Below are 21,176 nucleotides of genomic sequence, written 5' to 3'. Positions count from 1 at the left end.
GCCACAGATTAACATTCCCTGGTGTACAGGATGCTTCTGTTCAGAATGGTGATGGAAAGGCTGCGGAATGGAATAAGGAGGCTCAGGCTTAAGAACTGCCTATGCTATGCAGAATTTCCACTGACAGGACTGGTTAAATGAGTCCTGTGCCATATATTGCAATTTTATTACCCCAACACACGCAAAAAGTTAAATACTGAGGAAAAGACCACAAGCAAAACTTTAAATATTGAGATGCCAAGTAATAATGATAACTAGGTGGTAGGCTGGTGGGTCTGCTTGAGCCCCACACTACCTCCCCCCACGGAAGCTTACATATGGACATATGTCATCACTGGACAAACATTTCCATAGAAGATCAGGGGCACAAGGAAGAAACACTGCCTCTTCCCTGCCTTTGAAAAAGTTGTAGATTATTCCAGGTGTCCCAAGCACTGATGCAGTACCACTGAAGGAATATTACTCTGGTGCAGGAATTCAAGTAGCTCAGTCAGCTCTTCTTGCTAGAACCAAGTTGCTAGCAATGTATTCCTGTTATGTGTCATCTTCAAACATGATTATCTTTCTTCCCCTTCTTGACAGTTATATGAATGTGCTGGACAGTCCTGTATCTGTATCAAGGTTACATCAGTGCAAAAGGTCAACTTGGTATTTCCTCCCATTTTGAGATTGATTAGGTGTTCCTTGTTGAGTTTAGCTTTCCAGCCAACTCTTTAACGTCAACATTTGAGCTGTCAAGTCTGTCCGGAAAGGTGCTATAACCTTGCAGCTGTGCTTGGCATGCCACCTGCTTTTGCAATGTTACACTGACCCAGCTGTCATAGCTGTTGGCACACTCCAGTCTATGTCTTGGCTCGGCAACTCTTAGGTGTGGTAAGTGAATCCCTACTGAGAATCTACCATAACTGGAGTTCAAAATCTATCCAAGTCTTGCTCCATCAGAAAAAAAGGTGGAAGTTCAACTATTTGAGTATTCAGGCATGCACTTATTTGAAATACATTTATTTTGCAAGGTGCAATGGTAGCTTTGGGGGCAATGGCCACTTTTGTTTTTGGGGCGCACATGCCCTCCCCGAATTTATAGATGGTGTGGATAATGTATGCAGATGCAAAGGAGGACAGGGATCCTGCAACTTTAATTGCTGGGTGGAGGAAATTTCTGCTGAAACTCTATTTTAACATAACTGTTAGAGGTGCAGGAGCTCCGCCCTCTTTAGCATCTGGCCACCCTAGTTGTGGTTGACTGACCTGCAAATCCATTTGTGAGGAAGCATTCTGGTATGTCCCAGGTCCCCTGAATTACTGTGGACCCCAGCATGCCCCAGGGAAGAGGGAGATGGGTTCCATTGCAGTGTGCCTGGGATTTGTCTTGCCTTGCTGCTCCCAGCTGGAACCTGGGTGGCATTACCCCTAGAAGCCAATGAGAGGCTGTGGCTGGGGGCCTGGTTTGGACCAGAGTGAAGACTCTGCTTTGTCTGGTCCGAGCACAGGAAATAAACAAAGGTATGCTCAGGAATATCCTCAGCCTCATTGCCAGCATCCCCACCCATCCCACCTCCTTTTGTAGTTGATTATTCATAATTTTTGGGAGGAGTTCTTGGGATGACTTGTGCAGAATATGGCTGTGCATACGGGACAGTCTCTGGTTAACAGTGACCTGTGAGGGTTTTGCCTTCCCCATTATATGGCTTCTTTTGTTACAACTTTGCTCTGTTTGGGGAGGCATTGGGCAGGGTCCATAGCTGGGTTAAGCAGGGGATGGGCACCCTGCTTCTTGCTGGACTGGGGATTCCAAAGTGGCTTGGGGTGCTGCTTATCAGCTGTAGCCAAAGCTCAGGGGGCTGTAGGGCCCCAGTGCCCCCAAGTTGTCTGAGGGAGCTCTCAGCATATGGGTTCACAATGTGGCAAGCCCAAAACATCGGACCAACTTCCCATTGGAAGGCCAAGTAATTGGGCTAGGTTGGAGACATCAGCCAGCAGGTGTACTATTCGATGACAATACCCTTGCCCTATGCCATGCCAAATGGAGGGCTCTCTAACCAAAGCTGTGGCCTTTGTTAAACCCACCCAAATTTCTGAGCAGTTTATTGCTCTAGGACCCTATGCCTTAGCTGTACATGGGCTCACAAACAGTATATCTTTGCTGAACAACTGCTGTATACATAGCGTTTTATGCACCTGATAGAAATAAGTGTGGGGGTTTTTCAGATCTTGTTATAAAATATGTTCAGCATTATAGGTGCTGGGTTATTACAGAAGTATTTTAACACAACCAAAGAGCTAAAAGATTAGCACAATGACTATTTCCTAAAATAGTCTTAATCCACAATTTATAAACTGCAGATGAAAGATCTGCACCCACCAAATGTACATATATCTGTTGCCTAGTGCTTCCGCTGCTGCATGCCAACTTATAAGGCAATTATGCAGAGGTGAACCACTTTAGACAAATAGGAGCTGAATGGTTATGATGAGGATGTGCACAGAGATGTATAGTTTGGCAATGTGTATTACTATGCATAGGGATAAATTGCTTCCTTTCAGTGGTAATTACTTTAACCTGGATTGGCTGCGGCTGTTTTGCCTCCCTCTTGGCAATATTTGTTCTGCTCCCGACTCAGAGGCTCTAGTGCAACAAATTCCATACTCTGGTTTCTCTTCAGATCGTATAAATCTAGTGCAACAAATTCCACTATATCTTTTTTTTGTACAGTATACACTTTCTGACATCAAACAATAAACACAAGACTAGAAGACTCTGTAGGGTTTCATCTGTATTTTTTAAGGAGAAGCAAACAGATTGCAGCAGGGCTCTGCTGCAGATACTTAACAACAGCTGCTGATGTGTAAAAATGCTAATGAGCTCTAGCAGCACCTGTGGTACAGTCAATATATCTAGCTTCAGCTATAGGTCTTGCAGCAAGCACGTTTCTAGCAAGCCAAAAAGCCTGGTGTAAAGAAGCCTTTTCAATTTTATACCACAGCAAACTGTGGTGAGATTGGGGCAGGGACCTTTTTAGTACCTTCCAGCTTTGGGCACCAGGAATGATAAATAATATTTAGGCCTAGCTATCATTAAAACAGTAAATCTGTGGCTTGACCATAGCACTTCAGGCTGCAGATTGGGGTTTGCACAGCTTTGTAAATTGCTTAGAGGTTCTGTTAATCAAGCAGCATATAATTTTTCCTGAATAAATCTCAATGCTCCTCCATATGCTCCCCTCACTGGAAATAAGAGTAAAATCTGCACATGGAAACTAGACATCAATGAAAAGGCTAAACTAGAACCCTTCTGTTTGATGTGCTAATGAGAACCAAGAGGATACAGTAGCTAGAGAGCTTGATTTAAGTAAGGGAGACCTGGGTTCAAATTCCTACTTGGTCATGAAGCTGAGTGAGTGAGTCAGTCACCAGCTCTCTGCCTCACCTACACCATGGTGTGTCCAAATGTGTTATTTTACATATAAACTGGCTTATGTAGAGTTGGTTTCTGGGTTTGTTGCAGAGTTTGGTGCTTGTGTTTGTGTGGCTGTTAGGTGTCCTGTTGTGGTGAGCAGCTGTTCTAGGTTATGGGACTGTATGAAGACAAGGAGGGGCCTACCATTCTAAGACCTCAAAAAAGGAAGTATCCAAGATGGGACCATAGGTCACTGATGCACAATGCTGGAGTGGCTTTGGAGTTGTAGACTAGATGAGTGCTTCTATTGGACCATAACAGCATAGCATTTATTCTTCTTTTAAACAAATAGTAAGAAGACTTTTGAATAGTGCCTGCATTGTGGGCATGAGTATGCCATTGTTCACTGCTGATGACTGGTACCATGACATTCTCATGACCTCTGCCTCTATGATACTCACAATTCCAGCAAGAGCAAATTGTGGCTTGTGTGCAGGAAGTTGTAATGTGCTTTGGATTCTTCTTGAAACAGAAACTTTGGGGAAAACATATTTAGATTCTCTGTAACAAATGGGTAGCAACTGCACTTTCCTTGCACAATAAATTGCTTGGAAAGTTCATCTTAAATTGTGGTGCCCACAACTGGACACAGTATTCCAGGTTTGGTCTGACCAAGGCGGAAAAGAATGGTACTATTACTTCCCTTGATCTGAACAATTATACTTCTGTTGATGCAGCCTAGAATAGCATTGGCCTTTTTTGCTGCTGCTGCATCACACTGTTGGCTCGTGTTAAGCTTGTGGTCCACCAAGACCCCTGGATCCTTTTCACATGTACTGCTAGTATGCTAGGTGTCTCCCATCATGCTGAATTGCTTTGCTTTATTTTATACCTTTATATATTCCCCATTCAACGAAAGTCCTCTGAGTGGCTCACAGTTTGTAAAGTATGTTTTATGAAGTATTCATAGGAGGCAGTGAAATGAGTGTAACCTTATATATAGTTTATCTCCATCTGTTGCCTCTGCTTTAAAATATGTGTTTGTGTGTGCTTTCTTAGCTTCATCTGTGTTTGATGAAGCTCAAGTTTGGTTTGCAAAGATATAATTAGCTCACTGCATAGCAATATGATTGCAACGCAAAGCAGTCTTTCTGCAGCACATTCCTATTACCCTTGCTAAGTGAAGCATGAGAATGAAGCAGAGCAAATGACACCATCAGCTTCACTAGATAATTGCGAACCCCAACCTCATGCTTGGCAAAAAGCTTATCCACATTTAAAAGTTAACATGACTCCCATGCAGAATGAAATTACCTGCCTGATTGTGTGGATGAATGCTCCTCATCATGCTGGTCATAACTTTCTGTGGTGTTCTTTGCCATAATATTTAACCGTATCGCAATATTGTATTATGGAACAAAATTAATAGCCTTAACTCCCATGTGTGTTTAGTTTACTCAGAAGTAAATCCATTGCTGTTCCAGCATCCTAATTCCCAGAGAGGTATGCTTAAACCTGCAGTCTTAGGACACAGTAGCACTTATTTCTGAGTAATCATGCATAGGATTTAGGGCCAGCCCAGGAAGCTTTTGGGTGGGGTAAAACAGAAAAGGCCACCCCTGCCTCCTCCTCCTCTGCCTGCTAGCAGCCACATACCCACTGATATCCTGCTGCCACCTGGTGGTGGGCACATGGCAGACGGGCATGCAGCAGTGGGTGCATGGTGGAATAAGAGGTGGCCCACAAGTACAGGAGGCAGATCTGCCACCCCTTGCAGCTGTCCAGAGCCTGCCACCTTGAGGCCACTGTCTCATCTCACCTCTTGGGCAGGTGGGCCCTGATAGGATTTGCTCTGCAACAAGTGAAAAAGCTCTGTCATGGAAAAGAGGCATTTAACTGCAACTACTGGTAGCCTTTGAGTCCAACAGATGGGAATATGGAGAGAGAGAGAGAGAGAGAGAGAGAGAGAGAGAGAGAGAGAGAATGGTTAAATCTGTGGTGTTATATTAGTTAATAAGTAAATTTAGGGAAGAATAATCAACCAGACAGATTAAGCTAAATAGTTATTTGTAAAGATAAATGGAACATGAAAGGAGGGCTTGGCCCTTACTGATGGGCACCTTGTCACACAGAATAACTTTGAAAGCCAATGCAGACTCTCTCCAGATGACTCCTGATGCAGGAGAGAAGGAATGCAAACTTAAAGTAATAATATATTGCCCAGATTTTTACATAAAGCTATGGCACACCATGTCCTTCTGTAGCACAAGCTCAGTAGTAGAAATAAATGAGGCTGCCAGGTTAACGTAGTTGTGTTTGATGTAGTGTGTGTGCGCGCATGCATGTGCACACACTTATGAGCATAACCCCTCCATCTTATCAATTATATGCTAAAACACCTGGATTGATTCTAGGCCATATGCTTCACCTATTTATGCAGATCCTAGGGCACTAAGAGCATAGTCTGTGACTGTAGCTATACACTACATACCCAGATTCCCAGCTCAAATCTCAGAATATCCACAGTCATAGAATTATAGACATAGAGTTGGAAGGGACCATGAGGGTCATTTAGTCCAACCCCCTGCAATGCAGGACTTTCCCCCCAAAATGGTGTTTGAACCCACAACTCTGAGATTAAGAGCCTCATGCTTTACCAACTGAGCTACCCCAGAGTCTTGGACTTTCAACTGCACTGAACCAACACCCTTTTCCTCTTGGATGACAAGAGCTGAGCATCTCCTACCAAAGATCAGTTTGTGAAAATACTTACTTTCTCTGTTCCAGCTCATCAGTGATGGTGGTGTTGTCTACGCCGAAGCACTCTGGGATCATGTCACCATGGATGACCAAGAGCTGGGCTTCAAGGCTGGTGATGTCATTGAAGTAATGGATGCAACTAACAAAGAATGGTGGTGGGGCAGAATAATGGACAGTGAGGGCTGGTTCCCAGCCAGCTTCGTACGGGTAAGAACTATTCACTGTTTTTAAAAATTCATTCATTAACAGCAAACTCTTTCAAGAAAGGGGGCATTTTGAGAAGAGAAGCACTTTTCCTATAGCTTCAGTAACTTCTAGCAGTTGACACATTTTTAATATGATTTAGTGATCAGTAGCAGCCACTGGGTATGTGGACAGATGGGAGTTTTTTGCTACCTTAAATTTGGGCTCCTCCACCCTTCCATTTGTCCCATGTTTTTTCCTGCTTGTCCTATACTTTCTAGGCCCAGGTCCAAGAGGTTTTTCTTTTGTCCCACTGCTTTCTCCAGGAAAACCCACTTTTTGCTGCTGAATTGGCTTTTGGGTGCTTGGTTGTGGATTTTTTTGTGGGAATTGTATTTTTATGTTTTATTATTATTGAATCTGTATCTTAAATAGTTGTTCTGTAAGTAGCCTTGGGAGATGGAACAGAATTTAAGGCCAGATTCATATTCCAAGTCTAGGAGTCACAAACTAGTTGGAACACTTGCAGTAAGCTCCGCCTTCCAGAATGTTCTTCTCCCATATTTTGTCCTAAGCAATAAGTTGTTGTCCTGCCTTTGCTTCTATATGATGGGAATATTCCTGTTTTGAAACAGCTCCGAGTGAACCAGGATGAACCGATGGAAGACTATCCTTTGAAGTTAGAAGATGGCAGGGAGGACGACTCAAGAAATGCTGCCCACCGTTATGGAGTGGGGCAAACAACTAAGGACCAAATGAGAACCAATGTTATCAATGAAATCCTAAGCACGGAAAGAGATTACATCAAGCACCTGAAGGACATATGTGAGGTAACAAGTCACACAGATAAAAGAAGTTCAGAAGCTAAATTTTAGAAATATGTTTGAAATATGGAACTCTATAGGAGTTCCTTGAAAACCTTGATTTCATCGAGTTAAACACGACATGGTTGCTCTAAACGTGGTGTCCTCTAGATGTTGTTGGATGACAACTCCATCCCTAGACATTGGATGTGGTGATGAGAGTTGAGTCCAACATCTGGATAGCACCAGTCTTAGGAAGGTGGTCTACTTCAGTGGAAATGGTTTTGGTCAGACTCGAGCAGCAAGTTCATTCAAAAGGTCCATATAGAATTCCTATCAACTGTAGTCTTTTATTCTACTATTGAATCATATATTTTTCCACTTACCACATTAGAACACATTGTCCAGCATAACCTTTGGTCACAGAGGAGAAAGTAAAATGTCACTAAAATGCACACATTTGCCTTTTGACTTGGGTGTCACAAGATATTAAATTTTAGCAGCTTCTAGGAAAATCATGGAACATTTTTGTACATCTTTCTGAGTTCCTTAAAATTGTAGAGTGTTTCTTCTGCATGTCACCCCAGAAGCAGCTTAGCTTTACTTCACTGGAGAATCCTGCAATGTCTGCATCTAGTGCTGTATTTCAAAGTAGAGGCATTATCCTTTGCACCGGTTGCCTGAATATTGCATGCAGACATCAGAAATATTTTTGTTTCTGCAGTAATCATCATTTTCATAGCAGGTCAATAATCTCTGAGGTGCTTTAGCACCATCAGATTGCTCTATCAAGCTGTTAAACGTATTGCCCAGGGTGAGTTGGGCTGCAGTTCTCTTTGGTTTTGTTTCCCAAGAAACCTGAATCATAAAACAGTACTTGTTTACAGGGCTATATAAAACAATGCCGTAAAAGAGCAGACATGTTCACAGAGGAGCAGCTGAAGACAATCTTTGGGAATATTGAAGACATCTACAAGTGCCAGAAAAAATTTGTTAAAGCATTGGAGAAGAAATTCAACAAAGATTACCCACACCTCAGTGAGGTGGGCTGCTGCTTCTTAGAATATGTAAGTTGACAGCTGAATTATGTGGGAAAGTATTGACATTATTCCTGTTATTGTGACTAGAGAGATGGTGATTACATTTGAACATTAGGCTTGGGAAAGGGAGGGAGTTGAGGGAGGTAAGAGGGTCTAGGATTAGAGTTTACCTGGACATGTTTTGTTTATAAAATTGTTGCGCCACCCTTAGAACAATAGTTGTTACTACCTTAGTTGGACAAGCCGGATCAGTGCTTAGTTGTCCCTGGCAGATCTAATTTTGACTTTTATCTCTTATCTCTCTCTTTTTAAACTGATCCCTTTTCCCACAATTTAATCTCACTACAGGGCTTCTCTTGTTCTGTTTCATGTGCCTCTTCTGCCTATAGCCAGCCTCTGGATATTTCACTTCCATTTAGTTATTGCTTCCCACCCTTCTCTTTTTTTTGTGTGCTTTTGAAAGAACATCTTGTTCCCCGTGTTCTTCCTTCCTTCACCTGTTCTGTTTGTGATCTTTGAAGCAGGGATCCTTTCTATCATTGTTTTTTCAAGTAAAAAGCTATATTTTTATAGATCAGAAATGTAATAGTATAAATGTTGACTGAATCAAATGTGGCTGAATCAAATCTGGGATGTGCCACTAATGGATGAAATCACTGAAAAACTAGGTGAACAAAGAATGAAGACAGAGACACTTTCCAATAAGTGTCTCTTTGACCTTATTGCATACGCATATACAAAAGAGCATGCCTGTCGACCACCAGCAATTCACAGCAAATCATGCGCTTCTCTCTACCGTCTCTCAGTAGGCTGACTTTCAAACTATTTGTTGGCATCCATTTGTCTTGAGAGACAATGGAGTGTGCCTCTGGGGGTGAAGTCAAACTGCAGTGTTTGCAGCACCAAAGTGACCTCCCCGGGGTACAAGCTTTGTCAGCATGTATGGAGGACCTGGGCTACCCAGATGACAAAGACCCCTTCTTGGCCTCGCTAATGTTGTCCAAAGCAAAGCAGAGCAATCCATTTGGCCCCAGATGGGCTGCAGGAGTTGCCAGAAGGAGGGGTACAAGGCACCACCCAACTGTCTTGGGGACTCCTTTCTGGATTTGTGTAGGGCTTAAGCCTTAGCCTTTTCTTCTCCTGAAGATCATAGAATTGTAGAGTTGGAAGAGACCACAAGGGCCATCGAGTCCAACCCCCTATCCCATATCCCACAAGGCAGCAGAGGTTTAGGATCAGAGTTTTTCTTCTCCTAAAATGGCCACCTTCCCAGGTCAGCGAGCCCCACCTGCTCTTTCAAACAGTTTTTTTCCTGTTTCTCTTGTATGAATCTGTTCTTCCATAGGAGGATGGGAGGATGGGGGGAGAATTTATTGAATTTTATTGTTCTGTATAACACCCATGAAAGATAAATAAACAGTTAAAATAATAAATGTACTACCACTGGTAGTATTAGTAGTAGTAATAATATATATTTTTGCTTCCAATTTAGCAAAACGAGTTCCAGATCTATTCTGAGTACTGCAATAACCACCCCAATGCCTGCATGGAGCTTTCCCGACTCACCAAAGTGAGCAAGTATGTTTATTTCTTCGAAGCATGTCGCCTGCTTCAGAAGATGATCGACATCTCTCTGGATGGCTTCCTCCTGACTCCAGTGCAGAAAATTTGCAAGTACCCCCTGCAGCTTGCAGAACTGCTGAAATATACCAACCCACAACACAGGTACGGAGGATTGAAAAGGGGCAGGGAGGATACATATCCTGTCTCAAATGCAGCCATCTTAGTTTGTTCCTTCTTTTGATACTTGTAAAAATTAGTCGGTAGTAACTTGAGCAGGCCTTTCTTTATGGTTGTGTCTAGGTCCCATTTTGTTTTTGTGACCTGCCATTGATCAAATAGGCTTTTTCTCGGGAATGTGCAAACGGTCAAAGTTTCTGCAGCTTTGCCCATCCAGGGGATGGCGGTTTTGCTGATACAGCAAAGCTTGCGCAGGTCTGATGCTGGTTATGGAAGCTGCTTCTTCCAGATACTGAGGATGTGCCGTTAATTCCTACTCCTGGTGCCCTGAACAGCAAGTAAAGTACAAGAACGGGCATCAATGTATGTTGTGTGGTGTATAATGTGATGGGGGAGAATTCCAAGTGGACACCACCCCAGGTCTTGTACAGAGAAGCACGGGAGTGCAATCACAGCAGTTGCTAGCTTCACAGTTATTTATACTGCTGAAGTGTTTCGCAGGCATCAGCAAACCAAGTCACAAGTTGTAACTCTTCTATATTATCTCCGCACCACAGACAGGGAAACTATTAAAGCTCGAGCAATTACATCAGATGTACTTCAAGTCAGGGGTAGAGCTCCTGGCTTCTTTTTTCTTTTTTTTAACCCCACAATTTGCTTGCTAGTTTCTTACGCTTTGGGGGAGAGGGCCATTCCCTTTGCATTGTGGCTGCTTCGTGTTGACATCTCTAATGGAATCCATTTAAAACCTAGGGATTTTAAGGACGTCGAAGCCGCTTTGAATGCCATGAAGAACGTAGCACGACTCATCAACGAGAGGAAAAGGCGTTTGGAAAACATAGACAAAATTGCTCAGTGGCAAAGTTCAATAGAGGACTGGGAGGTAAAGAAATGTTCTTACGGCTTCTCCATTGGGGAAGATTATTCTTTATTACAAACATGCACAAAAACCACAAGGCTGCACTGAGAATCTGCCTCCTGAGTATCTTGCCCATTTACCTTGACTTGGTCAAGGCTTCAGATCCCCATGTACCATGAAGGCGTCCTCATGCAACACATCAACCTGTCCCTTTTATTGATCCCATTAGCTCTTGTTCCAGAGCAGTGGATTATCAGATCAAGTCATAAGCTAGCCAGATGAATTTTAATATCTTCCTAGATTTAATTTCTCACACTTGCTAATTATGGAAGTTAGAATAAACATTTTTATTAGCCAAACTGATTGCAAGCATTCTTAGACTGGTGGGACTTGATATTCACTGCCGACAAAACTCTTAAGTTGCAAACTTGGGCTTTCATACCAGGAATAAGTTCCATTATAGTCAATTAAGGTCACAGTGCAAAAACTTTCTTGTGAAATGGTGCATACTTCAAAATGTGTTGAGAGTAAAGAGCCTATGCAGATTTATTTTGAAATGTACTTGGTGAAAATAGTCTTTGTTCCTGTTAATACTGTTCTACAGATCAGGAGTGGAGAACCTCAGTGGCCGAATGTGGCCCTTTGGTTCTCTCTTTCTCTGACCCTAGGCCACACACCCTGACTAGTCCTGGTCCATGCCTTTCTGGAGGACTTTTGCTTGGGTGAAATGTGTCCTCAAACTGTGATAAAGGCCACTTGATTCCTTGATGAAGGATGGATAGAAACCTTTGACTTCCGCATGCCTGGAATGTAGAAAACTTTGAAGAAGAGTGACTTTATTGCTCTGCTCACTCTTGCCTCCGGCCCCACCTACCACTTGCATGTGGCCCTCAGGATGTTTTTCATGAATGAATGAATGTGGCCCTGTGGATAAATATGTTTTCCTACCTCTTACTTAGATCCACAAGCAAATGGTGGATGTCAAAGAGGCCATCTTCTCTTAGGTCAGCCACACTTCAACCACAATCCAACACAGATTGAAATGCATTTTAAAGCACAAATACCAATAGGCTTAAGATTTTTGCCTCATAAATCTTGGTTTTCCCCTGCCCGAACCTCCTCGCTGCCCATGGAGGGTAGCGAGGAGCAAGCACCATTGGCTCGTGATGTGACTGGAAACCTCCAAAGTTAAGCGTGATGTTTAGGCGGGGGAAAATCAAGATTTATGAGGCAAAAATCCTGGCAACGTTCCCCAGTGGGTTCTGGGGAGCTCACTGCACAAGCCGTGTCTGCCAACAACAATGTATTTGAAGGACCACACCATGAAATGGATTGTTTATTTACAAGATGTAACGGAGGTGCTGCTTGTAAGATGAAAAAAAAAGGCAAGCTGGAAGAACGGTTTAACAGCAAGTGAAGGGTGTCAACTGGACTCTAAATAAGATGTAGCTAAATGATGGTGTAGCTATGTGAGGAAATACTGGTGATCATATTTTTGTATTGAATTAAATGAATTTGGTTTGATTTGTAATAATTTGGGAAATTAATAAAAATAATTTGAAAAAGTAAAAAAACAACAATACCTAACTTTCTTGCGTTTGACCTACTGGCAATAACCACTTTTGGTGTGTGTTTTGAGCTTTAATAGGGAAATATCTGGGAGTGCAAGGCTAGGAAGCTGGTTAATTTTTTTAAAAAAACCAACACCGTCCTGTGTGGCCCCAGAGTATCTCCACAATAGGCTGCTATATCTTACTTGTCAGCTTCTTTTGAGAAAGAAAATGACATGTCTCTTGTGTTGTGAGTGACAGGGTGAAGATGTCCTTGTGAAGAGTTCTGAACTTATCTACTCTGGGGAATTAACCAAAATTTCCCAGCCTCAAGCAAAGAGCCATCAAAGAATGTTCTTCCTCTTTGATCATCAGCTTGTCTGCTGCAAGAAGGTAAGCTAAGCAAGCTGTGTCCACTTCTGCCTCTGCCAGTTAACACTCTCCACCGATAGTGGAATTCCCCACTGCTTTTCATTGTTTTGCATTCAAGCATTGCATTAAAGAACATCCCAGTGTGTCAGGGTGATGGCATTAATCTAAACGTCACTATTCATATAAATCAAGGAAAGGGTTTCCTACTGCAGACCTGCCTTCCCTGCCATCATTTCTTCCATGCTAGTCTGCTGTGAATTTCTCTACCAACAGTTAATGAAAGAGTCTTGCTGTGGACTGCTCTCCTGCGGCGCTGGAGGAGAGTGAGGCATTTAGCTTTTGCAAGATTAAAATACGGCAGCTGAAAATGCTATCAAATTAAATCCATCAGAAAGTGCCACCCACGTTCTTTCTAAGCATCAGGGCAATTTCTATGGTTGTATTGAATAGATAAGAGTCTAACAATGTTTCCACCTGCGTATATAAACGCTCGTGTCATTCATTAAGATGCATGCCTGAGTAGAAATCTTACAAAGCCAAGCCCAGGAGGTGGGATGAGGAAAAGGTCACATCCTGCTTGGAGGCTTCCCATGGGTATTTGACTGGCCACTGTGAAAACAGAATATTGGACTAGATAGGCCTTTGGTCTGACTCAGCAGGACTCTTACATTCTCGTTTCCTTCAGTAATAGGAGGCATCATAATCCTTGCAACAGAAGTGATGGGTTTTATCCTATCTGTGTCTTCTATTATTATGATTATACTAAGTCTTTGATATGACTACAATTAATAGGATGGTGCAGTTACAATATTCACGTTGGTGTCTGTGCATCACATAAGATACAGTCTCCTGGTTAGGGGAAAATATGTTGAAGAATCTGCCCATTTGTTCATAGAACATGCACTCTGGCTACAAGATCACCAAAAGGGTATATATCTTAAGGGGAATATTTCAACAGATGCAAGTGTATGCACCACATCTTACCAGTTGCCATGGAAATTTTGAATGCTGAAAAAATACTTAAAGAGCAAAGAGCCCGTACCGTATGTGGCCTTGAGAGAGCTGGCAGCTTCTCTTGATACATTCCACATGGATTCATTGAACCGAATAAACATTTTTCAGAACTGCACAATATTCTTGCGGGGTATGAAACATTCTGCAGCACAACTGAATTTGTTTGTGTGGCTGTAGCAAAGTACCTAACATCAGTCTATCTCTGTAAAAAGGACATGTAATGGGAGAGCAGCCCCCTAACTTTTCAGATTGTCTGTTTTATCTGCCATGCTGCCACACAAAATGATAATGACTTCGTATATAAACCTTATGATGTAAACTGATGATATTGTAGGTAGGTTGTGGAGTGACATTTATGAGCATCTGGTTTGGGTAAGGGCTCCAGAAATCATCTCAGGAGTTAGGTTTGAATAATCATTTTCACATAAAATTATGTACCTTGGGAGGTGAACAAAAGGCTTTATTTAAAAAGGGTTCTGATTGGGGAGAAGACCCCCCCCCAAAACTTTAACCCTAGTTTCCATGTAAATTAGTATAGTGGTACCTCGGGTTAAGTACTTAATTCGTTCTGGAGGTCCGTTCTTAACCTGAAACTGTTCTTAACCTGAAGCACCAATTTAGTTAATGGGGCCTCCCGCGCCACCAGAGCACGACTTCTGTTCTCATCCTGAAGCAAAGTTCTTAACCCGAGGTACTATTTCTGGGTTAGCGGAGTCTGTAACCTGAAGCGTATGTAACCCGAGATACCACTATATTGGTTTCAGTTATGCATCTTATGATTTAAATGAAAGGTGTCTGAAATAGGGCACTTTGGGGTGTCTGATTTGGGTAAGCCACACTAAAATTGTGCCAGGTTTTATGTTTTAGCTGTCAGAACACATTTCTGCACAAAATGGCACAGGACCATTTCCAACCATGTGTGTTATAATGTAATCAAGAGGCACTTTGAGTTTCTTGAAGGATGATGCCCTACAGCCTAAAGGTCCCTAGGCTGTTCAATAAGACTTAAATTTCTTGAGTATATGTACAAAAACTCACCTCTTGCCATGCTTGGGAGAATGGAAATACACAGTGGGCTTTTGATCTTAAGTACAATCACTCAGTAAGTTAGTAACCTAAAAAATCATGTGTATAATATTGTTTGTACAACCAGAAGAAATTCTTGCACAACTATTATATTCCATTTAATGAGTGCATACATTCTCCAAGCAATTAAAAACTACCAAGACTTCCTAGGGCAGTATCACAACTTTCCTTGTTGTATTAGTAGTGACATTAGAAACCCTTACTCTCTTACGTTACAAGAGCCTGGACAGTAGCAGCTGATTTTTACACTCCTCTATCTTATTTCGTAATGTGCCAGGGAAGATTCAGGTGTAGGTTTTCTTTTGGGTTGCGTTTGGTGACTTTTGTGAGTTCCCCGACCCTGTGTTGGAATACACCTCTTTGAATTGCTGTTCCCACAAACAAAGGGAGGGAAACTTAATATAAATCCTGAAAATATATAACTGTAGATGAACCTCCATGCTGGAAAAATACCCACAATGGCTACATTGTACCTCCACTTTCTGAAGCAGAATATGCCTCTCTCAATGCTAGTTGCTGGAATCGTATCTGAGGAGAGGGCTGTTGGGCTCATATCCTGCCTTATGGCTTCTAATGGGCAACTGGTTGGCCACTGTGAGAAACCAGTTGTTAGGCTAGCTGGGCCATTGGCCTGACTGGCTTTTCTGATGTTCTGACATATATATTATTTTGCACATGGTAGCCCATGTATATTTCTGTCTTGAGTATTTGTGCACCAGGAGACTCTGAGAAGCCAAGTGGAACAGGACTATATTTTGCCTCTTAGGATCTCTTGCGACGTGACATCCTGTACTATAAGAGTCGAATTGGCATGGATAACATGGAGATTCTGGATGTGGAAGATGGGAAAGACAAGGACTTCAACATCACCATTAAAAACGCATTCAAGTTGCACTGCAGGGACACTGAAGAAGTCCACTTATTCTGTGCAAAAAAGCCAGAGCAGAAGCAGCGCTGGCTCAAGGCCTTTGAGAACGAAAGGAAGCAGGTTCAGCTTGACCAGGAAACCGGTATGCAACAGTTGCTGGGGTTGCTGCTTAAGGCATTGTGCAGCCATTAAGCAGAGAAAACCCTTTCCCCAGAAGATTCTCACCTGCCCCACCTGAGCTGCATGTCAAACTTTTGAAATACTCTAATTTCCCTACGGATGTAACAAACAAAACATTGCCTAGGGTCTTAGAGGGCCCTCCTATGTAATTTTTCTGTCTGGTGGATGCACTGGTCCACTAGCTGTGCCAAAGCATCTCCTGAGTCAGGGGTGGGGAGCCCTTTTCAGCCCAAGGGCTTCCTTCCCCCTTAGAGCAGGGGTCTGCAACCTTTAAGACAAAAAGAGCCACTTGGACCGAAGAAAAAAAAACTGGGAGCCGCAAAACCATTGCGACATTTAAAACAGTGGGGAGTGTTGGGGCACACAATGCGCCTCCTCCCCTCACTTTGCCCGGAGCCGTGGCAAAGGTGTAAAAGAGCCACATGCGGCTCCGGAGCCGCGGGTTGCTGACCCCTGCCTTAGAGAAACTTCCAGTGGTGGGTGGGGCGAAAGGGAAAAGTGGCCAGAGCAGCGGGGCTGATTTCCAAGTCATTGTGCGCAGAATCAAGCTGCTAAGTGATATTTTTGCTTCTTGGGATTTTGCACTTGACCCGCCCCCCTTGATTGCTGTGCGTGTGTTTCTACGATGCACCTTTCAAAGGCACTGCTGAGCTAATGAGTTTTGTTTCATCTTCTAGGTTTTTCCATTACTGAGGTGCAGAAGAAACAAGCCATGCTTAATGCCAGCAAACTGAACCAGAGTGGAAAACCGAAAGGCAAGTCAGGATAGTTATCCTTCTCTTATCTCTCCCTCCAACAGGGGAATTATCCCAAGTTCTAGTATTAGGAGGGGAGACACTTTTTCTCTTTTCACACCATGCATTTCAGAGCACCCTGAACACACTGAGCTGCCTTCAGCCCTGCCAGGGAGATCCAGGATACAGGGCAATATACAAGAACCTGCTCTTGGAAGCTAGTTTTATTCAGTTGGAAGCATCTACCCAAAAGCAAAGTACCTACATCAGGGGTAGAATTGTCCTCAGAACAGCAGGGGAAGGCAGGATCCCGCTCCCCCTCAAAAAAGACCCCCACTTGCTGCAATTCCATAATAATCAGGCCTCCTGGGTTTGCTGTTTAAAGAAACCTGCATGTTAAATGCAAAATTTAATGTGATGCCTAGCCACATTTCAAGATAAAAATATTACTAGTGGCTCATGTGTTCAGAAATGGTAGTTGTGCTGCAGATGGCTTGAGCATGAGGACCCTTTTATCAGCTTTTTCTCCTCCCCCACAAAGTGTCATGAGATCAGGCAGAAGATGGACATAAGAGATAAGAAGGTCCTATTGGATGCTTCTGCTAAAAGGCAGCATTGAGTTGTTTTGAAGAATTATTCTATTAAATTTAGATCATGCTGGGCATCACGAGCAAGAATGCGTTGAATCTGCGTCAATGTAACCTTTTATCCTCTTGCTCATGTTGTTAACAGTGGTCACCCGGACATATTACGATTTCTTGATGCGCCAGAAGCACCCCACATTGCCGACGAACCTCCCCCAGCAGCAAGTTTTCATGCTGGCGGAGCCCAAGCGCAAGCCTTCGAATTTCTGGCAGAACATCAGCAGGCTGGCACCGTTTCGAAAATGAGGGGAAGCAGCCTGATCTTGTGCCTGAATACCTTCTGAGAAAGCACTTTATGCATCAGTCCTGCAAAACAAAGCACTAGCTCCCCCTCCTGGCTTTCAGAGGGATAGCATCTTCCCTTTACTCCCTTATTTCTTTTGCCAGACTGAATGAGCTCAAAAGTGTTACAACATGGACCATTTTTGTTGTTGTGTGTACGTACGCGTGTGTCTGTGAAAGTGAGCTGAGCCTGCCCATCTCTTTTGAATACCCAGGAAGAGAAAGCAAGAGGCTTGAGTTAGAACATAGTTGGAACCTTTCCTGTTTCTTTCCTTAAAAACACAAAAACCACCCTTATTTTGTCGTTTTCCTTTTGGACCATTCCTTCCCTTGGGACCATGATTTGCTTGCAGTTTCAACAAGGCTGCCAGACAAAATAGGGGCAAGGGGATGAGCAGTCCCACTGCCAGCTTTGCATTTGCTCCAAAAAGCTGTTCCGAGTGTTGTTGCTGCTGTTACACAGTTTTCTCCTGGGACGACGGACTCCTTTCCCATCACCATCCTCACCCATTTTCACATAAATCCTGAAGAATGGCCAGTGAGCCACCTTCGACCTTCCTTTGCTGAAAGCAGAACTACTGACCACGAACCAGAACCTGACTGGCCAACCTGAAGCATGACTAACAGCCGAGACCTAGTTGAGTTAATGTCCATTGTGGGGGAGGGGGAAATGTGCCTAAATTAACTTTAAATTACTTTTATTCTCTACCAACACTTTGCCATAGTTCTTGGCCAATGAATTTTTTTTTCTGTCAGTGTTTTTAAATGTTTATTTATGGTAAAAGTGCAGATAACTGTATTTTGTAAGAGTTTGTAATCTGTCTTGTCAGATGTTAACTTGATGCCTGTTTTGTCTATTTTTCCCCCCCACTAAAGACAAAGGCCAACATTTGTAAGCCTATATTCCTAAAAAAAAGATGAGACATGTCTGAAGGTGAATTTCAGATGTACCAGTACCACTTACAAGCAAATCAGTATTATCCTTGGGAACTGTGCCACCCACGCAATAGTCTGCAGAGGCGGTGCGGGGATAGGAAGCCTGGGCCACAGAGTTCCAGATTTATACAGAAGGGTGTATATATAGACACACTGACACTTGAAAATGGTGGGCAAAAATACCCATGTAATCCTTGACTAGAAAAAGAGAAAGATTTGCCTTACTATAGCAAGATAGCTAGAAGCCATAACTGACTGAATCCCATCCTTTAGGGATTACCTGGTACTGTGAACTTAAAAAGAAAACCATGTACTCTGGTATGAGACTACTGTGAGGGGGTGAGCACTCAGAAGTCTGCCACAGAGATGCAGTGTCCAACTACGGCTAACCAGCCGATAGTTACGCAAATCCAGAAGCATGTACAAATTCATTCTTGCACTATATCTTTCCCCTCGTGGGAGGGGCTACATTTAATTTCATAAAGAAACTTGTAAAAGTGATTTCCACTCTGTGTGTGTCTGTTATAGAATTCTTGGTCCAACAGTCTCGTCCTTTGTGCCTGGTTATTCTTAAGTGAGGAGCAAGCTGCCTAGCAGGCTGGGCTCTATTGCCTTTGTTTCTCTCCAGCTCCAGCCATGTCGACAGCAAGGATGTTGAATCTGTGGTCCTCAAGCTCTTGCTGAATTTTTCAACTCCCCTCATCCTTGATAGAAGTTTATAAGAGAGGACTACCACATCCACACCATACACGTAAAGCACTCTCACACCATTGTAAGTCATCCCCCCCCCAGTGCAAATCCTGGGAACTACTGTTTAAGGCTGATGAGAACTGTAGCTCTGTGAGGCATCTCCTAACACTCGGCACCCTTAACAAACTACAGATCCCAGGATTTTGCACAGTAATCCTTGACTTAAAATGATGTGAGAACACTTTACATGTATGGTGTGGCTGTAGCCCAAGGAATCCAGCAACAGCTAGAGGAACTCAGTTTCCCCACCTGGTCTAAAAGCTGATTCACATTACTTTTGTAAAAGATGCATGTGAGACTGCAGTGTCAAGTGATGACTTGTATGTGGACATAATTTAACTTTTTACATAATTTCAAACATACCAAGCTGGACCCCAAGATTTCAGAGCTTTTGCTGATGCAATGGGGCTTTCACATCTCCTTGCTGTTGCATCCCTTAAAGCAGGCCCTGTGAATTGAATGGGATGCAGCAGGGCAGGGGAACTAAGCTAAGCTAACTCATTGCCTTCTGCTCACACAAGCAACCATTAAGACTAAACCCTTTATTTTTCAGTTTACATAACTGGCTGGAAGTCTCCAACTGATGAGAAATGATATGCATGCATCCCTGTTAGAAGCTTTCTTTAGTGCAATTACACTTTGATAGCTCCAGCACTCTGGGCTGTAGCATGGGATTTGGAGAGGCTAGATGCCAGTCTAGATATAGCCATCATGTACAAGATGACTCCTAATTTGTTAGTACTTTTCATCTCTTGAACTGTTTAATGTTGTGGGGAGGTAGCATGAGTTCCAAGCCATTCAATCCACATGAGTAAGGCTAGATTAACAAAAGCCACCAGGTTTTACAATGAGACTCAAAAGTGGTGTGCCGCAACATGATCAAGAGCTAAGAACGCTTCTGTCAGATGTGTAGACCTGAAAATACCAATCGTATTAACGACACAGTTCAACCTAGCCAGCTACTAAGCACAGAAGTATTTGAAGAAAAGTGTAGTAGTTGTCAGAGAGAGGAAGTCCAATAGCAAAAGAGAAAGACCAGTCTGGAAGTAATGTGCCAGAGTTGCCTTTGCTCGACCAATGCGAACTATGCAGTCAGGTGGCCAGTGCTGCAAATGAAAGCACTTTTTACTTGTTGAGTAAACATATCCCAGGAATTATCAGTCCCATGGGATAAATCGTATACTGTAGTATACAGCAGTACAGATCAGGTACTGAAACAAGGAGCAAGGGATTAGTACTGAACCAAGCCAGAACACCCCACAACTAGGGGGCAAGAACATCCTGCTGCTTTTAACAATGGTAGATGGGTGTGAAGTTAGTAGCCTGCAGAGCCCAGAAAAGGAATGCAACATAGCTTCCATTGTTCCAGGGATGTGGAACATGAAACCCCAAGAGTTGATTAAAGTCTATAAAGGATGCATAAAATGGATTAAAAGTTTAAAGAAAACAGGTGAAACTTGTGGAGTTACTAAGAATTTAATACCAAGAATTAAACATGCCATGTGAAATAGCTTTGTGTGGATCTGCCACCACCCACTACTGGAATACTGGTCCAAACAGCGCCCTCCATCCAAAAAAATCCGCCTCACACTTAGCTTAGTGCCTGACATACTTCAGAGTCCTCCTCATATCCCATATAAACAGACAAGATTGCCATATTGCTGCTTTCAGAAGCTTCATAGAATAAACAGAATTCTCATTTTTGGGTTTGTATATATACAGTATAGGAAATCTAACTTCCATAGAAGAATGTCAGCACAGGGAAAGCTTCTTATAATAATTCTCTGTGAAAGCATGCAGTAATATAGGATCTTTGATACCACCAGCAAAAGGGGAAAGAGTGCTATACAACCAACAGAAGGACTGATGCCAATTTAACACTTTTTCCTTTTGAGTAAAGTAAGCAGCTGATTTGATATACTGTGGTTGATTTGAAGCAGCAAGCTAAGCATACGAAGTTACATTACAGAGCAAGGGC

The 21,176-nt window shown here is 42.9% G+C and overlaps 1 protein-coding gene across 5 annotated transcripts in view; it reads left to right on the top strand.

The window, feature by feature from the left end:
• The window catches only part of ARHGEF4 (Rho guanine nucleotide exchange factor 4), a 150,742-nt gene extending 134,033 nt beyond the window's left edge, over positions 1 to 16,709 (top strand). For 4 of the 5 annotated variants that reach the window (XM_082225310.1, XM_082225311.1, XM_082225309.1 and 1 more), the window contains 8 exons: positions 6,185 to 6,364; positions 6,976 to 7,170; positions 8,031 to 8,210; positions 9,676 to 9,908; positions 10,677 to 10,806; positions 12,594 to 12,725; positions 15,571 to 15,814; positions 16,530 to 16,680. In XM_082225310.1, coding sequence (XP_082081436.1) covers positions 6,185 to 6,364; positions 6,976 to 7,170; positions 8,031 to 8,210; positions 9,676 to 9,908; positions 10,677 to 10,806; positions 12,594 to 12,725; positions 15,571 to 15,814; positions 16,530 to 16,621 — 1,386 coding nt within the window. In that variant the 3' untranslated portion in view covers positions 16,622 to 16,680. Of the gene's footprint in view, positions 1 to 6,184; positions 6,365 to 6,975; positions 7,171 to 8,030; positions 8,211 to 9,675; positions 9,909 to 10,676; positions 10,807 to 12,593; positions 12,726 to 15,570; positions 15,815 to 16,529 lie in introns of all 5 variants that reach the window. The other variant, XM_082225312.1, reaches the window with a different exon arrangement.
• The last annotated feature ends 4,467 nt before the right edge of the window (positions 16,710 to 21,176 follow it).

This window comes from Podarcis vaucheri, assembly GCF_965113315.1.
Source record: "Podarcis vaucheri genome assembly, chromosome: 5".
NCBI lineage: Eukaryota > Metazoa > Chordata > Lepidosauria > Squamata > Lacertidae > Podarcis > Podarcis vaucheri.
Note: the sequence above shows the minus strand (reverse complement) of the source record. Positions and strands in the feature narration are given on the sequence as shown.